Raw genomic sequence first — 17,916 nt, forward strand, 5'->3', positions numbered from 1 at the left:
TATACACACTAAGTTTCACATATCTGTTAAACCTCAAGGTAGAAATGGTACAAACAAATCGAACTAGTGCCTCTGGAATTTCGGGGGTGCTTCAAAGCTGGAGAGAGAGATCTGGGGACCATGGTGCTGGGGAGGTGCTGAGGAGGTGCTGAGGACCAGTGGTCAGAGTGTGAGTTTGAAGTGTCAGTTTCCAGAAGAGTACGGTCACTGGTGAAGAGTGGTCAGGGGTCAGGGCTAAAGTGGAGGACGACAACAGTCAGGGGATGCAGAGACCAGGTGTCACCGTGGCATCCCTGTACATGCTGGAGATGCCAAGAATGGAGACAGGAGTGTGCCCCCAAGGAAGGTTGTAAACAAGAAGCCACATGGTCTGCAAACATTAAGAATGCCTAGTTCCCCCATGACACTGGGACCCCTGGGAGGAGGACAGTGGGGCAGATGGAAGGATTCAGTGCTAGAGGGCAATGCGTTCTGGGGGCCCATTCGGCGCCAGTCCCAGTGTTTCTAGCATGCAGGATGGCAGCCAGAGCAGAAAGCAGATGGAAAGCAGGCTGGGAAACTTCCAGCTTTGGGTGTCACTACTACCAGAGGAGGCTGCTGTGAACTCATGAAGCCTGTTGGGACAGGATGTCTGCAGAGCCTATGGAAGGGAGGAAGGGGAGGGAGTTCCTGCAGGAAGGCACACTGTAGGGAGCCTCAGCTGGCAGAGCAAAGCCCCCCAGGACACGGCCCAGGGTTCTCAGGCATGATGCCTAGGCCTGCACAACACACAATAGAGTAGCCATCTGGCTTCCATCAGCTGGGCACCAGAGACATCTTCAAGGTGAACCTCCTCTGGAGGCCTGGAGCTTGGGAGAGGCCTTGTCCCTGATGGGATGGCAGCTGAGGCCTCAGACAATATTGCCCCCAGCTTTCCTGGACCTTCAGGTGGGATTTTGTCAAGGAGAGCTGCCGCAGCCTGGTACCCTGGCCTCACAAGGCTGCTGTGTAGGTGACAGTGAAAGTGTGATTTTCCCTGGAGCCTCAGGTTCAGAGGGATGGTCCTCCAAGACTTTGCAGGAGCCAGGCTGAGAGGATGATGGTCACATGCCAGGAGAAGGCCAAAGGAAAGGACGGGGAAGGGCAGGCTGGATTCTCAGTGGCACCCACACCACACAGGGCCAGGCTCACAGCCCTCCTTCTCTCCTGTCCCAGGTTGTAGAACACCTCTCTCTTCTACTTACCACTGACTTGCGAATGCTAACTCGGGGCTTGGGGATGGGCTTGGAGGGCTTGTTTTCGAAGCTTTCTGGAAGTGTGGAGGAATGCCCCCCTTTTCTTGCTTGTAGTGCTAGCTGGTAAGCGACCTCAAATGCCTGGCCCAGTGTTAAGATGATTTCGTAAGCTAAATTCTGCAAAAAAAAAAAAATCGAGAAAGCACTTACTACACGCAAGGCACACTGCAAGTCAGATTGAGGAATGGGATGAAGGCTGAGGAACGCGATGGGAGGTGAACTAGTGAGGATCCTGAACTACTCCACCTGAACCTGCAGTGATTCAGTGGAAATCCGTGAAGGACAGGACACTGGGTCCCAGCTAGCGTCTGCACAAGTCACTCATGCGGTACACTTGTTTACAGTCATGGCAAGGAGCTGCTAGCAACCTCCCTCCCCACTCCCACATACAATCAGGGTGGGCCACACGGCTCACCAGCCCCAAGCACAGCAGCCTGTGGGCAGGACTTGGAAGGGAAGGGGTTACCAGTGGGATCTCAGCTGAGTGCTGGGAGCACCTCCACCATGTCTGCAAGGCCAATCCCACACACTCCACAGGAGGTGTTCCTGAGAAGTCTGGGTCTTTTTACCTCAAACATCTGTGATTCAGTGAACATCTATGAAACACAATCAAAATCTAATTTAGGCTGAGGGGAGAAGCATTAGTCATGCTGGTGCGAAGCCTCACAGTTGCAGCAGCGAGCATGCAAACGGTGCTCAGACAGAGCCAATTATCCATCTATTTCTTGAGGCTTTTGCTCTCCCTGTGGGTCCACTCTATATTTTGTTATCAAATCAGCAAGAGATAGGAGATTCTGTGGAGCACCTGGGAGGAAGGCTCTTCTTTGGACCGTCTGTCAGTCCGTAGTCCTCTGAATCATCACAGCCTTTCTTCTCTCCATCTCTCCACCTATGATCTTTGATTTCTGCCTTCTCTTCCAGGTGCAGCCCCATCCTGTCTTCTTCCACCAAGATAACATCATACTGGCCTTACAGACGCAGGGTCTCCACAACGCCCTGGTACCACAGTGCAACTAAGAAGTGGGTGCATACAGGTCACTGAGAATGTGCCTGGAGATTGACTCTACAGCCTCAGGCATGCTAGGCAGGAGCTCCTACCACTGCACCCCCAGCCTGAGAATGATCTCAAGGTCACTGTACCAGTTGAGAGCAGGTGCCATCTGTCCCAAGTTTTCATTCTATAGATGTTCCTACAATGTCTCTTCATGGTTTCTGAAAATCACAGAGATAGCATTCTGCTTTTGTTGATAGAGCAACTAGGCTCTCATGGTTCCTGTCTGCCTCCACCCTCACCAAGAACCTGGGAGTTCTGTTCCCACCTTTCTGGGGAGAAGTGTTGAGGACTGTTCTAGCACTTGGTGAGGATAGGCAGAGAGCTATGGGATGGCCTTCTGAGGCCATGTGGAAGAGACCTGTGGGTTCTGGACCAAACGGATTTCAGGTCAATGCCAGATCAATTTTGAGCGCTGGTCTGAGAGGACAAATTGGTCTCCTCTGAGCTGCTTGTTAGGAAATAGTGGCCCTTCAGGACAGGTGTCTGATGCAGAGATACTGCACCTTGCACAGCTAGCTGAGTGCTTCCCTGCGGTGAACACTGAGCCTGTGTTTGTCTCCAGAAATGAGTCAGACTAGTAAATTAGCAACACACCAACAAATGATAGTGGAGGAGGACTGGGAGACAGTTCTGACCATCACGGCACAAAGAAGGCAGAGCCCTCCCTACTGCCTACACTCAGCACTCATGTCATCGTCAGCTTTGCTTCTTAGTGCTCATGTGGGTCCCTGGGGAAGGCGGATGGGACTTCTGACTTTCCTGTTGTCAGGGTAAAGTTGCAACTCTTGGTCTTGTTCACCACAGTGTGGAAGATGGTCAGTGTCTATGTGTTAGGGTCTGGGTGGGAAAGGGGACTAAGAGACAGGTGGGAAGTTTCGTCATCTATACCATGCAGCCTTGCATGCAGGGGCAGTGGAGCTTAAAGAGTGTGAATTCTTTGATCAGCCTAAAACAAGTCCCTGAAAGCAAGAGCTACTCAAAGCTCCAATGTCTTGAAAGGGAACTCAGAGCTGCTCATTTGAGCAAGTGAGATTTTTCACATGACTATTATGGGAAGCTGAAAGGTTTCGCAGGATAATGGGTTAAAGGTTCTGCCCTTTTGTTTAAATTAGTTCCTGGTATTAGGAAACTGCTCAAGGAAGACACAGACAGCAGACTACAGAAGGTTTTCTGCCAAAGGGCCCCTCTGGTTTGGCTTGCGTTCTTGACATCTCGCTTTGGTTTTATTTTAGAATGCTTTATAGCAGTATGCTTTTATGATCTGGTACAGTGGAGTTGGACCTTGTTACCCTTCCTATCTTTTTTTGCAGCCTTAATGTTTGAAGTATGGATGCTGGATGTCAGGGTGGCCCACGGACACTGAGACTTGCCTGCTAAGTGCTGTGGTACCTATCCCAATGTGCCCATGGGGGAACAGGTGCTCATCAGACAGCACTCAAGGATATACTTGTTTTTCTTTTTTTCCCCCTTTCTCTTCAATGCTGGGGATTGAACCCAGGGCCTTGCAAATGTTAGGCAGATGCTATACCACTAACTGAGCTACATCCCTAGCCTGAGAACATGCATTCTGAAGGGGGAGAAAGCTCCATTTGCAGAAGCATTCTTCCGGCCTCTCCTGTTAACATCTCCACTGTGTTCAGTGGGAGACAGTTGTTACCCTGGGAGTCAGACTACTGGGACAAAGCTGAAAAGTGTATTGGAACAGGACCTAATTATACATTAAGAATACATTAATTGTATTAGTATGCTAGTTATATGAATAACATAATGATAATCCCATTGTCATATATATTACAAGGAGCCTTGCAGTCACTGCCTGGCTCTCTTGGAGCATTCACTCTGGGGAAGCAGTGTGAACTCTGACCACTCTGAGGCCACCATGCTTGGAGGCTGAGCTAGGCATGAGAAGAGGCTGCCTGGAAAGAACAGTTGTTCCAGGGCAGGCCCCAGATATTGGAGGGAGGAGGATATTCAGCAGGCAGCATGTGGGGAAGCCCCAAGGACCAGGCAGATGGCCCCAGCCAAGCTGTCCCAGCATCAACAGCAAACTGAGCTGTCCCAACCGAGGCCCTGGATGTTGTGGAGCTAGAGAAGAGGACTGTGGTGCCTGGCTTGAATTCAGAATCATTAGCATAGTAAAGTGGATGCCATTTTATTACATACACCACACTCTGGTGTGTTAGTTACACAGTCCATAACCATTAACATTGATGCTAAGGAAGACTGGCTGGGTGGGCCCGCCCTCATCAGGCAGCATAAAGGCAGTCTAAGAGCTACAATGAACATGCTTAGCACAGGAGCCCAACTTAGCACAGGTGCACCCCACCCCCAGATCTGGCTGCCAGAACCGTCTGTGGTCTATCCTGGTCATGGCAAGTACTAAGTTCAAACCACAGAGCAGCAAGGTCCCTTTAAGATAGTACAGCGATGCTCTCATCTCCAGTTACCACCTCCCTGGGCATAAATTCAAACTCTTTCAGCTTTACATTCATCATTTCACATCTTTCAAATGCTATAACCCCTCTGCCCATCTCTGACCTGGGCACCTTCTGCCTCACATAGCTTACTTGAAGATGGTGACTTGCCTTGGCCTTTCCAACATGAGTTTCTTGAGACACACTTATGGCAAGTGGCCTTGAGTAATGTTTTCTACCTTGCACAAACCACCAAAGAAAGAAGATGCATGCACATACATGAATGCATGAGTGTGTGTGTGTGTGTGTTTGGTGTGGCAAAGGGGGTATTACTGCAAAGAACATATTTAGAGCTTCATTTAAAAAAAAATCACAAAATGGGGATAATATCCTACTGGGTCATTCTGAGACTCGCCAGTAACAATATCTGAACTAATGACAATACTGGGTAACGTTTATTATTTACTGTGTGTCATGCACCATGGTAGGTGCAAGCACAGACTATCTCATTTAGTTCTAGTAACAGCTCTGTGCTGTAGGTCTATTATCATTATTATTACCCTTCTGCATGTGAGATCGTTACACTCAGAAAGGCTAACTTGCTCCTGAAGCCTGCACCTGCCTGAGCTGAAATTTGAATCCAGGTGTTCTGGTAATTTGTGCTCTTGACCACTAGAACTATACTTGAGATAAACTAAAAGGCTTGTTTTTATTTTTTAATAAGGACTAAAAACATGAAATAATTAATTTCCTGGATGATTCCTCCATTTTGGCTTTGGTGACATTACCTAAAGCCATGGAATTTGTCTGAGTCTTATGAGAGATCAGTTAAGAGGCAGCCTCCAGGCAAAGCATGTCCTTATGCCTTGACAGTGAACCATCTGCAGTGGGTCCTCAATCCTGGCTAGACCTGAGGATGATGTAGGGTAGGCAGCAGCACTCCTGGCTCTCACAGCAGCTATTTAAGATAAAGACAGTATGTCCCAATTCAATGGGAAGCAGCTCAGTGTGTGTGTGGGATAAAACTCCCCTCTACCTTTCCTTTTCTTCACCCCAGGGATTAAGACTTGTGCAATAGAGGAATTTAAGGAGCCATCTTATTTTAAGGGTGGATTTTAATGGTGATCAGGGGATGCAGAATTGCTTCTCTGATGCAAACTGGGGATGTGTGGGCCACTGATATTTACTGTGGACTCCTCAAGGCAGCCGGGGCTGCAGTTTAATATTGCCAGGATATTTGCTAGGCTTCTTCCAAGTGTCAGGGGTTGTGTTCTTGGTGCAGGGCTGGTTCCTAGCTTATAGCGTCCAGGACCTGCTCTGGAATGAGGTGAGGAAGGAAAGGACTCACCAACTCTCTCCTCCGTTCCAAAGAAGGCTCATGGAGAGACAGAGACATCTCTATTGTCTTGCATCCTGGTCACCGAGGCCCTACTTAGCATATTAATCAATTTGATACTAGAAAACTGCATCATAGACTGTGGGCAATCTTTCCCTTAGGAAGAGCTCTGCCACACAGGTAATGAATCTAAATTAACTGGTGCATCACTAGAATTTTTCTGTTTCTAAGTTGGAAAATCTTTTAGGCCCAAGGGTTCAATGGCATATGTGCAAGAATACTCATTACAGTGTGTAAAATATTTACAATAGGGGACTGATTGAGTATACTATACATTAAGCATATATTACATACACTAGTTCCATGCAGTGGGATACTAACCAGGTAGCCATTTAAAATGAAAATCAAGTCATTTAAAAATGGTTAAAAGTGGCACATGCATGTAATATCAGCACTCAGGAGGTGGAGGCAGGAGGATTGTGAGGTCCAGGACAGCCTGGGCTACACAGTGAGATCCTGTCCGATCCTGTCCCCCCCTCATTCCCTCCCCCACAAAAAAGACTGTAAAAATAGATGCATAGAAAATAGATGTATTGCTAGTGTTAATCACAGTTAACAGCATTGAAATTATGGATGACTTTTCTTTTTTGCAGTGCTGGGAATCGAACCCGGGGCCTTGGCACATCCCCACTGTGGATGACTTTTCTTTATGCTTTCTGTGTTTTGAACTTTGTTTAAATGAAGGTGAACAATTTCTGCAATCATAGATAATTTTCCCTTTTGTTTTCATTTTGACAACAGTCATAAACAAGAGAAAGTCTCTGAGTTCAAAACAGTCATACTCATTCTTCTTGCTTCACCTTGTGGTTCTAAGTGCCTCCTTCGTTTTTGGCTGAGAAGGGTGAGAACTGTTTCTCAGCAAGACCCAGACCCTGTCTGCAGGTGTTGGCATGGCCCACCTCCATGTGCCAGCGGGCTGGCCACCCATCTGGCCATGAATCTTGTTTTGGCTCTTTAGTTTTCACATTGGATGGCAATTTTAACACCTGTTTAGTACAATTTGAAAACACCCAGGTCTTCCTTCAACCTGCAACCCCCAAGCCTCTTCTCTAAGCACAGAGGAAGGAGTCGAGCTTCCTATAGTCCTAATTTCTGTCAAGTCCAACTGAAAAATGTCAGGTGTGGTGGCCATGCAAGTCAACCTACTCTTGTGGTTGTGCCAACTAAGATCCCTGCACTGAGACCGATTACCTGTGAACTTGAACCATACTTTATTTCCTCTACACCATGGCTAAACAGCAGCTCAGCAGTGTCCACATGCTCTGCTTGCTACATCCCTGGGGACCAGGCTCTGGGCCTTCAGTGGACTATGGAAGCCTCATAATGCCTTACAGAGGAGAGTTATCACCTTCTCTCATGTGAGAAAACTTGGGATCAGTGACATTGATTAACTTGTCCAGGTTCACACAACTAGTAAGTGACAAAGCCAGGATTCAACTCAGGCCAGACTTCAGCGCAGTCAGCACTTCGCGTGACTGAGCTGTCCTGCCTTCATTGCTTCCCCAAAGCTGCTGGTGCGCTGCCCTCTGCATTCATAGAGGCCCCAAGAAACCACCTTGTGCTTTGGAGCTTCACCGTAGGAATGTGGGTGAAGATACCGACACACCATTTCCCTCATGGCCGCACGGGAAAAGGTGCCACGCTTAAACCTCACTGAAGATTTGTTTTCTGTGAGGGCGTTGGCATGCTCTTCTTTCAGAGACGTACAAAAGCTTGTAGTGACTGTGGGAAGCTCAGAGGCAAATCTGTGGCTCAGTTCTACTCTCTGCCCAGAACTCGATGGTCGGCTTATCGGAACTAGAACCGTTGTAGAACTTTTGGCATGGATCTTCCTTTTAGTCTGTGTTTTCTCTAATTCAGATTTGTGTGGATCTGTATTTTCAGGTTTATTATCTCTAGTCATGCAGGCTGCTTTAATTCCGTACAGAATGAGGCATGGTTGAGTGACCATGTGTTCACTTAAACATTTACCAAAGGGTTCACTTTGTTTAGCGCATTACTGAAAACATGGCTGACAGGGTATGGTAGACACAGACACAGGCTACCCATCAGCTGGTGAACATGAAAGGAAAGGAAGTGAGCTGAGAGGGAAGGGACACTGCAGGCAGAGGGGCCCTTCCTGGTACAGGCTGTGAGGCTGCTCTTTAGGAGAGGACAATTCTGACTTGACTAGCAGCTCTTTGCACTAGTGTTAGGAAACAGCCACATTCTCACGAAAGGGGCGAATGTGCTGCTTCCACAGCATTAGAAGTCACAGGCCTAGACCTGGCTTTTCTTTGGCCTTCAGAGCTGTCAGGGACACTTGCTGAGGCCAGCAGAGGCTCTCCTACACCAGAAAGAGGTGTGGACCTGACACATTCAAGGAAAGGGCCATGTCTGCTTCGGGGAACCCAGGATGGAGAAGCCCGAGCATCGTGAAGAGCCTCAGGGAGGCTGGCGTGCTATTGTGTATCAGTGACAGAGACCATGAGCAGAGTCCCTGGATCATCTGTATGCGCTAAATCCATCAGAGGTGACTTCCCTGTGGTTCCCTTCACTCAGTGCCACTGAGGAGATCACACGGAGCAGTGTGTGTGGTCCAGGTGACCTTTTGGTCCCCTTCATCCTGGAAGCTCCAGGATCCTCTGATGAGAGGTAGGTAAAAGACCCAATCAACTAAAGATAGATAGATTTGGTGGGTAAAAGACAGACACTGGCTGCCTAGAGAAGCACATACAGCTGATGACATGCTGAATAGCAGCACATTACTCAAGGGCCAGGCCAGACCACAGGACTGCACAAGCCACCAGTTAGTGCCTCATGAGGCAATGACCGAAGGCTGGCTTTCAACTTAGAATATGCCCCCATTCCTTCAGTCATTCCACCCAAACTATTCCAAATGGCTGGGAATTTTGTCCATTATAAAATGGCTTTTGTTACTGGTAATACACCCTTTTCCCACTCCCACCTTTGCCGTAAATTACTGCTTATACCTGAAGATTCACTTCTAGCATCAGATCCTCCAGGAGCCATCTTTGAATCCCCTTTCCTGTCCTCCCAGGCTAAATCAGATGCCCCTTCTCTGTAGACCCACACACCTTGGGCATCGTTCTGCTTGCTGCATGACTTTTATCATGATTTTCTCTTCACAGCTCTGATTCCCCAGTTGACTGAGTGCCTTGAGGGCTCAAGTTTCCATGGGCTTTGTAAGTCTAGGACTTAGTATATGGTAGGTGCCTAATGAATGTTTATTGGAGCGAGTGAAGAATAAAACTGTTTGGTAGGTTTCTAACATAGGGGACTTACATCTTAAGGACAAGAGTCAATGTGGATGGCCAGAGACAATCCATTCCTTCTATCTTTTCTGCCACAGGCAGACCCAATGAAGAAATGCTGAACAAATTCTAGCAATACCATAGCAGGCCGGAAAATAGAGGAAAGTGTATTCAGACTGGGTCCTCAGTGGTGTCTCCAGAGAGAAGCCATTTTTCTCTTTGGGTTGTCTTTTGCTTGTAATTCTTGTTTTTTTAAGAGCTAGGCTATGTCTCATCTACAACTTGCTTCACCCACATCCTGAAGTGAAAATAACTTTGAGAATATTCTGGGCATATTCACAGAATCCATTGACATCTCTTTAGCTCTTCTTATAGTTAATTCTCTCAAGTAACAGAAATTAATCTGGATAGATTATAAAAATAAATATTGCTTATTCTTTGGCCTTCATCCCATTAGAGATAAACATGAGGAATTTTGCTAAGATACCTGTCTGGGCCAGGACTGACATATTAAATGGTCAATACACAGATTCCCTCTTTAGGGCTAATTTCATGTAACTAAAAGAGTCATGAAATTATCCCCCCACAATTATAACAGGGGTACGTGTACGCAATATTGAAAGTACAGAAAATGAAATTCACCCATAAATTTCCACTGTTGGGAGATAGTCACTGCTATCACTTCATTGTATTTTCTTTTCATATTTGTATATACACACATATACTTTTATATACTCTATGAATACTTATATATATAAATTTTAAAAACAAAAGTGGAATCATACTTTATGTGCAGTTTCATAAGCTGCTTTTTTATGTGACATTATCACGAACAGTGTTTGCCTGCCATTGTAGGCTCCTCAAGAACCATACTTTTAAAGGTGGCAGAGCATACCTCCTCACTCCAAATACAAAAGATCAGACCCACTTGCTAAGTCACGACTTGCTTTCCTGTAACAATCCAGGTTTTCCAGGGAGTCCACACCGTGACTCAGGGTCAATGTCCTTAGGGAACACCTGTCTCAGGTGGCTGGCCTCTCACACTCACCCTGGAAGGATGGGCCCACTAGGACAGAAGGATTCAATCTTGAGTTACTTGACAAGGACTTGCAGAAAGGAGAGAGATTTGCCAAGTTTCAATCTCTCCTTCTTCAACAGTAAAAGTTCTTAGTGGAATCTGCAGTAAACGCCTTACTAATTTATGAGGCCTTGGAAATTGGGCACTCACCAAATTCAAGCCCTTTAATTTAAACATTGTTGAAAATCTTTCTCAAATAGACATGCCCACTTCCTTGATTTAGTGAACAGTACAGTCATCCCTTAGTGTCAGAGGGGAATTGGTACCAGGACCTCCCCTAGGGACCCCAAACTGCAGATACTCGCATCTTTCTATAAAATGGTGTAATCTGCTATATGAAACTTATGCACATCCTCCTGTATTCTTTACCTGATCTCTAGATTACTATGTAATTACTTGTCATATTAGATTGTTTAGAGAATAATGAAAGAAAAAAAGAGTTTGTACGTGTTTGATACAGATATAATTTTTTTCCAGATATGTTCAATCCACAGTGAGTTGAATCCACAGATGCAGAGCCTGTGGATATGGAGGCTGACTGTAAATACAAATGGCTTTTTCTTTGCTTATTGCAGATGTCTACCTAATGCTCCAAGCTCATCGTTCTGAAGTGAATTAATGAGCTGTCATGGCTCCAAACCTACCTCATGCTCACAAACTAAACACTCAGTTTCTAGCCCGAGCATCCTTCCTCTGGGAGACCCTGTCCTGCTGGGTGATGGTACAACTGCAGGATGGCTCACCTATGACTTTATTATACTTATTTGTTTACAACCTTGCTTCTCAAACTGGACTATGAGTTCCGAGAGAGCAGGGACCTGTGCCTGACTCAAGGTAGAGACACAATAAATACAGAAATGTGTTTATATGAAATTCACTCTTTTCCTTAGATGTGAACCGCCATAGCAGCAAACTGAAGTTGTAAACCAAAGCCTGGGACGTAAGTCCTCACCCAAGGTTTGATGATGAGGACACATTACCTGCTCCTCTGCTCTCTCCATCCTTAGTGGCTAAGATTTAATGAACACTGTGTATTAGAAAATGGACGTGTGTCACCTAATTTAACCCTTACAATAACTAAGGAAGATGGGTACTATCTATTTTATAGATAGGGAACTAAGATGAAAGGCATTCTTCCCCAAACTGTGAAGCTATAAAGAACCAATCTGGAGTTCAACACCAAGTTAATTCCAAAGACCACACCCGAAATATGACACTTGCTTTTAAGTTATTTTGGAGGGTATTATGAGTACAGTAATGCTCTATATTTGTGGTTCTTTATCTGTAGGAAAAACCCTGCATCTGTATGGCATAAGTATGGACTCTTTTTGTCTTGTCATTATCCACTAAATAATACAGTACGACAAGTATTGTATGAGATATTATCAATAATCTAGAGATGACAGAAAGTCTACAAGGTGCTATCATAGGTTAGGTGCCAATACTATATCGTTTTATACAAAAGACTGAACATCTGTGGTTTTTGGTATCCAAAATCCCCTATAGATACTGATGGGTGACTGCATATGTACAAATGCTGTGAAGAAATCTAATCTAAAATTTCAGAATGCCTACTTTCTTTTTAACTTTACAAAAAGGAGATTGTGTTAATGCACTAATAACATCCATCAAAAAAAAGGATGAGAGAAAAAAATATTAATCTCTGGATATCTACTCACCTTTGGCTTTATGGCTTGGTTAATTCTCAGTAACTTATGCCATTGGAGAGCAGCTATGGATAAAGAAACCTGGCAGTGTTGATTCCTCTATTCTGTTTGTGGGCAGTATTGGGGTTGGTGCAGAAGGACCACAGAGATAGGAGTACTGCCTTTTAAAGAGAATTCAGTCAGGGCTATTTGCTGCACTTATGTCCCTCCTGGCGTGCCACTAAGTTTCACCTGGCTGGACAGGTCAGGGAATGCTTCTACTCTACCTGTAGGTTGCTGCTGTATCCTGTCTGTGGAAGACTAGCCAGGGAGCGCAATACAGTTAAGTTTTAAGGGCTGTCTGTGCATGTTCACATTTTATTATATTGACGTTTGTTTTCATAGTTATCACAGTCAAGTAGGTTGAACCTACTTGAAAATAAGGAACATAATGAGAAAGGTCACTTACCTCCACAAACAATAACCATTTAGTTATCAGAGTCAAATTAACACCAACAGCACCACCCAAATTTCTTTTTGTACATGAATTTCCTAAAACCCCTGTAACATAAGCCAGGAATACTTTTTTGCAGGGACCTCAATACTGCACCAAAATAATCTCAGATTTTAAGAAAGGGTTTAGGAATTTAAATTTCATTAAATGGATGGAAAAAACCAAGAAACAAAATAGCAGACTCAGAGTCACATGCTGGTGAGAGTGGAGGAGATAAAAGCTGAATTCTTACCTCATCTGAGGTAAGAGTATAGGACACAAAAGATGAATTCACTTTAAATCTTTGCATTTCCTGATCTCATAACATATCCTTCTTTTCTCCCCATCCCTACTGTTCCCCCAAGATGTCGTGGTGTGGTTGACTGCAGTGTTTTTCTTCCCTGTGCTTTGGCTGCCATGATGGTACAACACTACTGCAAGCTATCACACAGTTGGGTGACCATGTTTTCCTACATGCTGTCATTTTTGTCTCTCCAGTTTAGATACTTTCATGGCCCACACTCAGCCAAGAAAGCCCAGGGAAGAGGGAGCTCTGTCTCTCACACGTACCACCCACCAGCACCATGACTTCAACATTCCCTCCATGTGGCTGAGCCAGTCTCAGCTCCTCCATGTGCTGCACACTGAAGAGGACAGAATTGGGGAGTTACAAGTAAGCAAAAAATGAGCCTGGTTAAAAATATCCGAGGCTGCAAACATGTTCTTTATAGAGAAGTGTGAGTTAGCAAGGGTCTAGCAGCAAAGTCACAGCTTGTAATGTTACTTAAAAAAAAAAAAAAAAAACCAGGAAATCTTTCAATATTTGACACTATTGAATGATTTTCCTAGATTTTTAAAGCACATCAGATACATCCCCAGAGAATACACTGAAGTTTTTCTGATCCACTTAGGTCAACTTTTCTGCTGAATAATCTAGAACAATGGAGTGAATAAAATATAGAAGACAAGGGTTTCCAAATTACCTTGGTAATATCTGTTGCTCACCTATTGTGGCCTTCTCAGAAAGATGACTACAGCTTTGGAGTCTTATGGACACTGAAGTACCAGTCCCTACTCCTGAAATCCCATGTGGGTGGAATTCCCTGCCCTCATTTGAGATAAGATCGGAGGAGATAAATCTGCATCTACCTTTGCCTTTCTCAACTCCTGCTCTCATAGCACATCCTTCTTTCCTACCCATCTCTCACTGTTCCTTCTTCTAACATGTCACTGCCCAGAAGGTAGAGTCTGGGAAAAGTTTGTTCTGCAGAGGTTGAGATATGTTCCAGGTCTAACCAGTGAGTGATGTGAACAGAGATCAGCTTTCACAATAGTGTCGGTATAGACTCTAGAATGCTTAACCCGTAGGAATAAACTGACTTTTTTCTTTACATCCTTGATTTTGTTTTGCTTTAGACTTGTTATTCTCATGTACCTGTCATCTGAAACTGAAAATCTTAAAGCTGAATTTATCATAGGTTCTAAGTACTGGAAATGCGCTTAGGGATCACCCGTTGTAATGTTTCCCCAAGCGCGTTCTGCAGAATGCCACTACTGTGAAGTCCTCTCCAGAAAAAAATGATCAGAGCCAGGTAAACTTGGAAACATACCACACTCCATTCCCTCCTTGCATCTGCACATATTCCAGGCACCACAGGGTCCTATCGAAATAAACTGTGTTAAAATCACAGTATAGCTTTTGTAGGGGGCTCTGTGATCCCTTCCTAGAACACAGGATTTCTGTGGGAAAATCCTCTGAATTTTAAATCTAACTGTCCATAAAGTGGGAAGTTCCTAGACATTGAATTTTCTTGATGATAGCAGATAAAGATATGTTATATGTGATGTCAGTATCTGGAAACACATGACCCATAAAAGATTTACAAGGTCAAAGAAGCAATTAACCTTGCAATTAGAAATGTATATGTACTCAACCATATCAGCTCATAGGTTCAATGTGCATTTGAGGTGCCATTTGGGGCAGACCCAGGGACTGGTTCATATCAAGAGAATTTTAAGGCTTTAGGACTGGACTGAATATTGAACTGGCCTATATAAAGATACAAACTCCATGCTCAAAGAAGCTTTTTTTAGTGCACGCAAAGCTTGCTGTATCTCAGAGTTGCTCAAAGGCCTAGGCCTTTGTCACTATTTTTGAAGTTAGACAAAATGTGTTCACCTAGAGAGGATTAAAAATGATCTGTGTAAGATGAAAATCCTTCGGAGTAGATACGAGAATCTTAAACTGTTGAGTGTCTACATTAAATCAAAGATCTGGATGAAAAGTTAAAAGCTGAAGCAATTCTCCACTTTTTCTGAATGTATCAGGGATATAAGGTTGATCATAAAATTAAATTGTTTTAGTGTGTTTACTACCCACCCCCCATGTCAGTTCAATATTCTGGGTCACATAACCAAGGGGATAGCTCACAGGTGATCATTTTTAGTTTGAATGTAGAACAATGCTTTTGATACTCTTGTGAAAGCAAATTATGTGTTGTCTCCAGTTTTATGGAAAGAAAAATTCAGGAAAAGGTTGGGAGTCATCCTGAAAAGCACCAGAATATTAATGGTGATGTTTGGTGAAAGCACTCTTTAGAGGCAACAGGGTCTGAAGAGTTAGTGCTTTCTGTGCATTGTTTCTATTTTAATTTAATTAAGTAACTAATTTATTTTTGAGACAGAGTTTCACTAGGTAGACCAGGCTGACCATAAACTCACAATCCTTCTGCCTCTGCCTTCTGAGTGCTGGGATTCTAGGCATGTGCAATTATGCCTGGCTCATTTTTATTTATTGCTTATATTTTTTCAGTTTTTACAATAGAGAGGATTAAATCCTTTCAGTTTTTACAATATCACTGGGAAAACTCTGCATGAAGAATATACTTCTGGCAAGCCTGTCTCATGTCTTTTATCAAAAAAGGGGACAAACTGTCAGTTGATGTCAGTAGACCAGGACAGAGAGTGGGGAAGGAACCCACTCTGGACCCCTATAATTTATGAAGTACTCTACACCTGTTCCTTTATCTCAATCCTGGTGAAAACCTGTGGAGCACAAGTCTTTGTCTCTGCTTTATAGATAAGGAACCCAGGATTCAGAAATGTCCCCAAACTTTCTGAGCTCAGGGAGTGAGGAGGGATCTGAGCTGGGAATTGAACCTCTGTCAGCCTATTCTTCCTATGACACCAATCTAACTCTGATAAAAGAAAGGTGTGTCATACAGAGCAATATACAAGTACATAGAATGAAATGTGACTGTTTAAAGAAACAACTAGATTTCACAAGAATGGCAGGTTACGTTTAGGATGTCAGATATCTAATACTGCATGCCTTGTAAACTCTGAATGAAATGACTTAATCAGCACTTTAATCCTGTGCAAACAGTCACATCCAGAGATATTTAGAGCAGCCCTGGAAGGCTTTGCTTTGTAGTCCTTACTGTTACCACATCCTGTTTTTTATATTATTCTCCTAGTACCTCCTAACAAAGAAGGTATATTTTTAAAGGCCCATGAGAATTCTTTTCCATTTTCAATCTTTAGAAACCTTTTAGCCTTTAGGGGTGAACAACATGCAGGAGGATACAAAGGCTATGAGCATCTACCTGACTGACAGAACTTAGGATGGTATAAATTTGGAACACAGCAGGCCTTGGTCCATGGTATTTGTCAGAACTGTAAGAGACTGCTCCTAACGGTCTTTTACCCATAACACTGAACCATGGGCTGGACTCCCAAAATTATACTATTCTATTATTTCTATCTAATTTTCTAAGCCTGTATATTTCACATCCAGTGATTAGCAGAATAATCAAACTAAAGTGGCATTTTCAAATTCTTCTGATTATAAATCATTTCACGTTCATAGTCAGACCTGTTCTGTCTACTTAAACTACATAGTACCCAATATTCTATATTAGAGATATCCTCAAACAATTTGTACTATCTTGAAGGCATCTTGAAGGAACATTTGTTGTTTTCTTAAATTGTTTTCATTTTCCAAGCTCATAATTAATATAAACTAGTTTTTAGGCTTAATGACATGTATGGATAGAAGTGAGGTAATATCATAAGGAAGTCATTATAAGGCTAACTTCTGAATGAGTACATGGACCAAAGCTTGCAGCTCACGATTATCATTTGTAGGTGTCAGTTTGACTACTATTCTATATAGAAAACTGCAAATATTGTGCAGGCAAACACGCTTAGTACTTAGGAATGGCTACTAGAGAAACTGACAGAAGGAAGAAAGAACAAGGGGATTGGAAGACCTTTACTGTATTTTGGTACTAGAGGAAGAAAGGGATTTCTCAAGGCTGAAAAGTGAAGTTGGTAATTGAGTGATGACAGATGAAATACCAGAGTAGAGTTCTAACTTGAGTAGAAGAGTGAAAATATGAAAAACCCAAGAAAAGCCGAGTCTGCCAAGATACTTTACACTGGTTGTTATGGGTTGAATTGTGACCTTCATCTCAAAGGTCTTATGTTAAAGCTCTTAGAATGTGATGGTATTTGAAAGGAGGACCTTTGAAGAGATGACTGAGTTAAAATGAGGTCATTAGGGTGGGCCCTAACCCAATCTGATTTGAGTTTTAATTTTTTAAGCTGGACACAGCTATCTATGCATAAGAGGAAAGGCCAAGTGAGGACCCAGTGAGAAGGTGGCCAATTTCTGAGAGGTCTCAGAAGAGCCAAACCTGCCATCAGCTTCGTCGTGATCTACACCCTCCCAGAAATGGGAGAAAATAAATTCCTGTTGTTAAAGCTGCCTAGTCTGTGATATTTTATTATGGCAGCCTGAGCAAACTAAAACACCTACCTTAATACTCGGCAAACAAGCCAAGCTAATATGTTAACTGCAAGTTGGGTCTTCAATAAAATCCAGGCATATTTTGGGAAATATTTAATCTGTCCAAATAGGGTGGGGACTCACCACATCGAAGGCAGTAAACACGTGACAGTAGTGGTGATTGGACTTCAAATCTTTTGTGATATAAGCAAATGTTGATAGGTCTTCTGGGTCTTGGGCAGCACAGGAGATATTACGAATTTCATGCTCGGCAATTATGTTCTGGAAGAAATGACATAAATGACCATTGTTTTCCTTTGTAAACTAGCATCTTTTTAGGATCAATAAAGTAGCCCGGGAAGCAGCTGTTTTCCTTTTGTCTAGAATATTCTAGACCATCAACATTCAAAGTGATTCAGTGCATTATCTGTGGGCAAATGTACTCTGGGTCTGGAAAGAATGTTTTCATTTATGAAAAACAACCTAAAATAGTCATATCCTGGAGCAGCGGCTCTTAC

General features: G+C 43.7%; 1 protein-coding gene across 10 annotated transcripts in view; it reads right to left on the reverse strand.

Annotated features, from left to right (window-relative positions):
• Anks1b (ankyrin repeat and sterile alpha motif domain containing 1B) overlaps positions 1 to 17,916 on the reverse strand; it is a 1,133,346-nt gene that overhangs the window by 3,895 nt on the left and 1,111,535 nt on the right. For all 10 annotated transcript variants that reach the window (XM_074084193.1, XM_074084191.1, XM_074084192.1 and 7 more), the window contains 2 exons: positions 17,543 to 17,680; positions 1,224 to 1,391 (listed from right to left, as the gene is read on the reverse strand). In XM_074084193.1, the coding sequence (XP_073940294.1) occupies positions 1,224 to 1,391; positions 17,543 to 17,680 (306 nt within the window). The remainder of the gene's footprint in view (positions 1 to 1,223; positions 1,392 to 17,542; positions 17,681 to 17,916) is intronic.

The sequence above is a fragment of the Castor canadensis genome, chromosome 8 (genome assembly GCF_047511655.1).
Source record: "Castor canadensis chromosome 8, mCasCan1.hap1v2, whole genome shotgun sequence".
Lineage (NCBI taxonomy): Eukaryota > Metazoa > Chordata > Mammalia > Rodentia > Castoridae > Castor > Castor canadensis.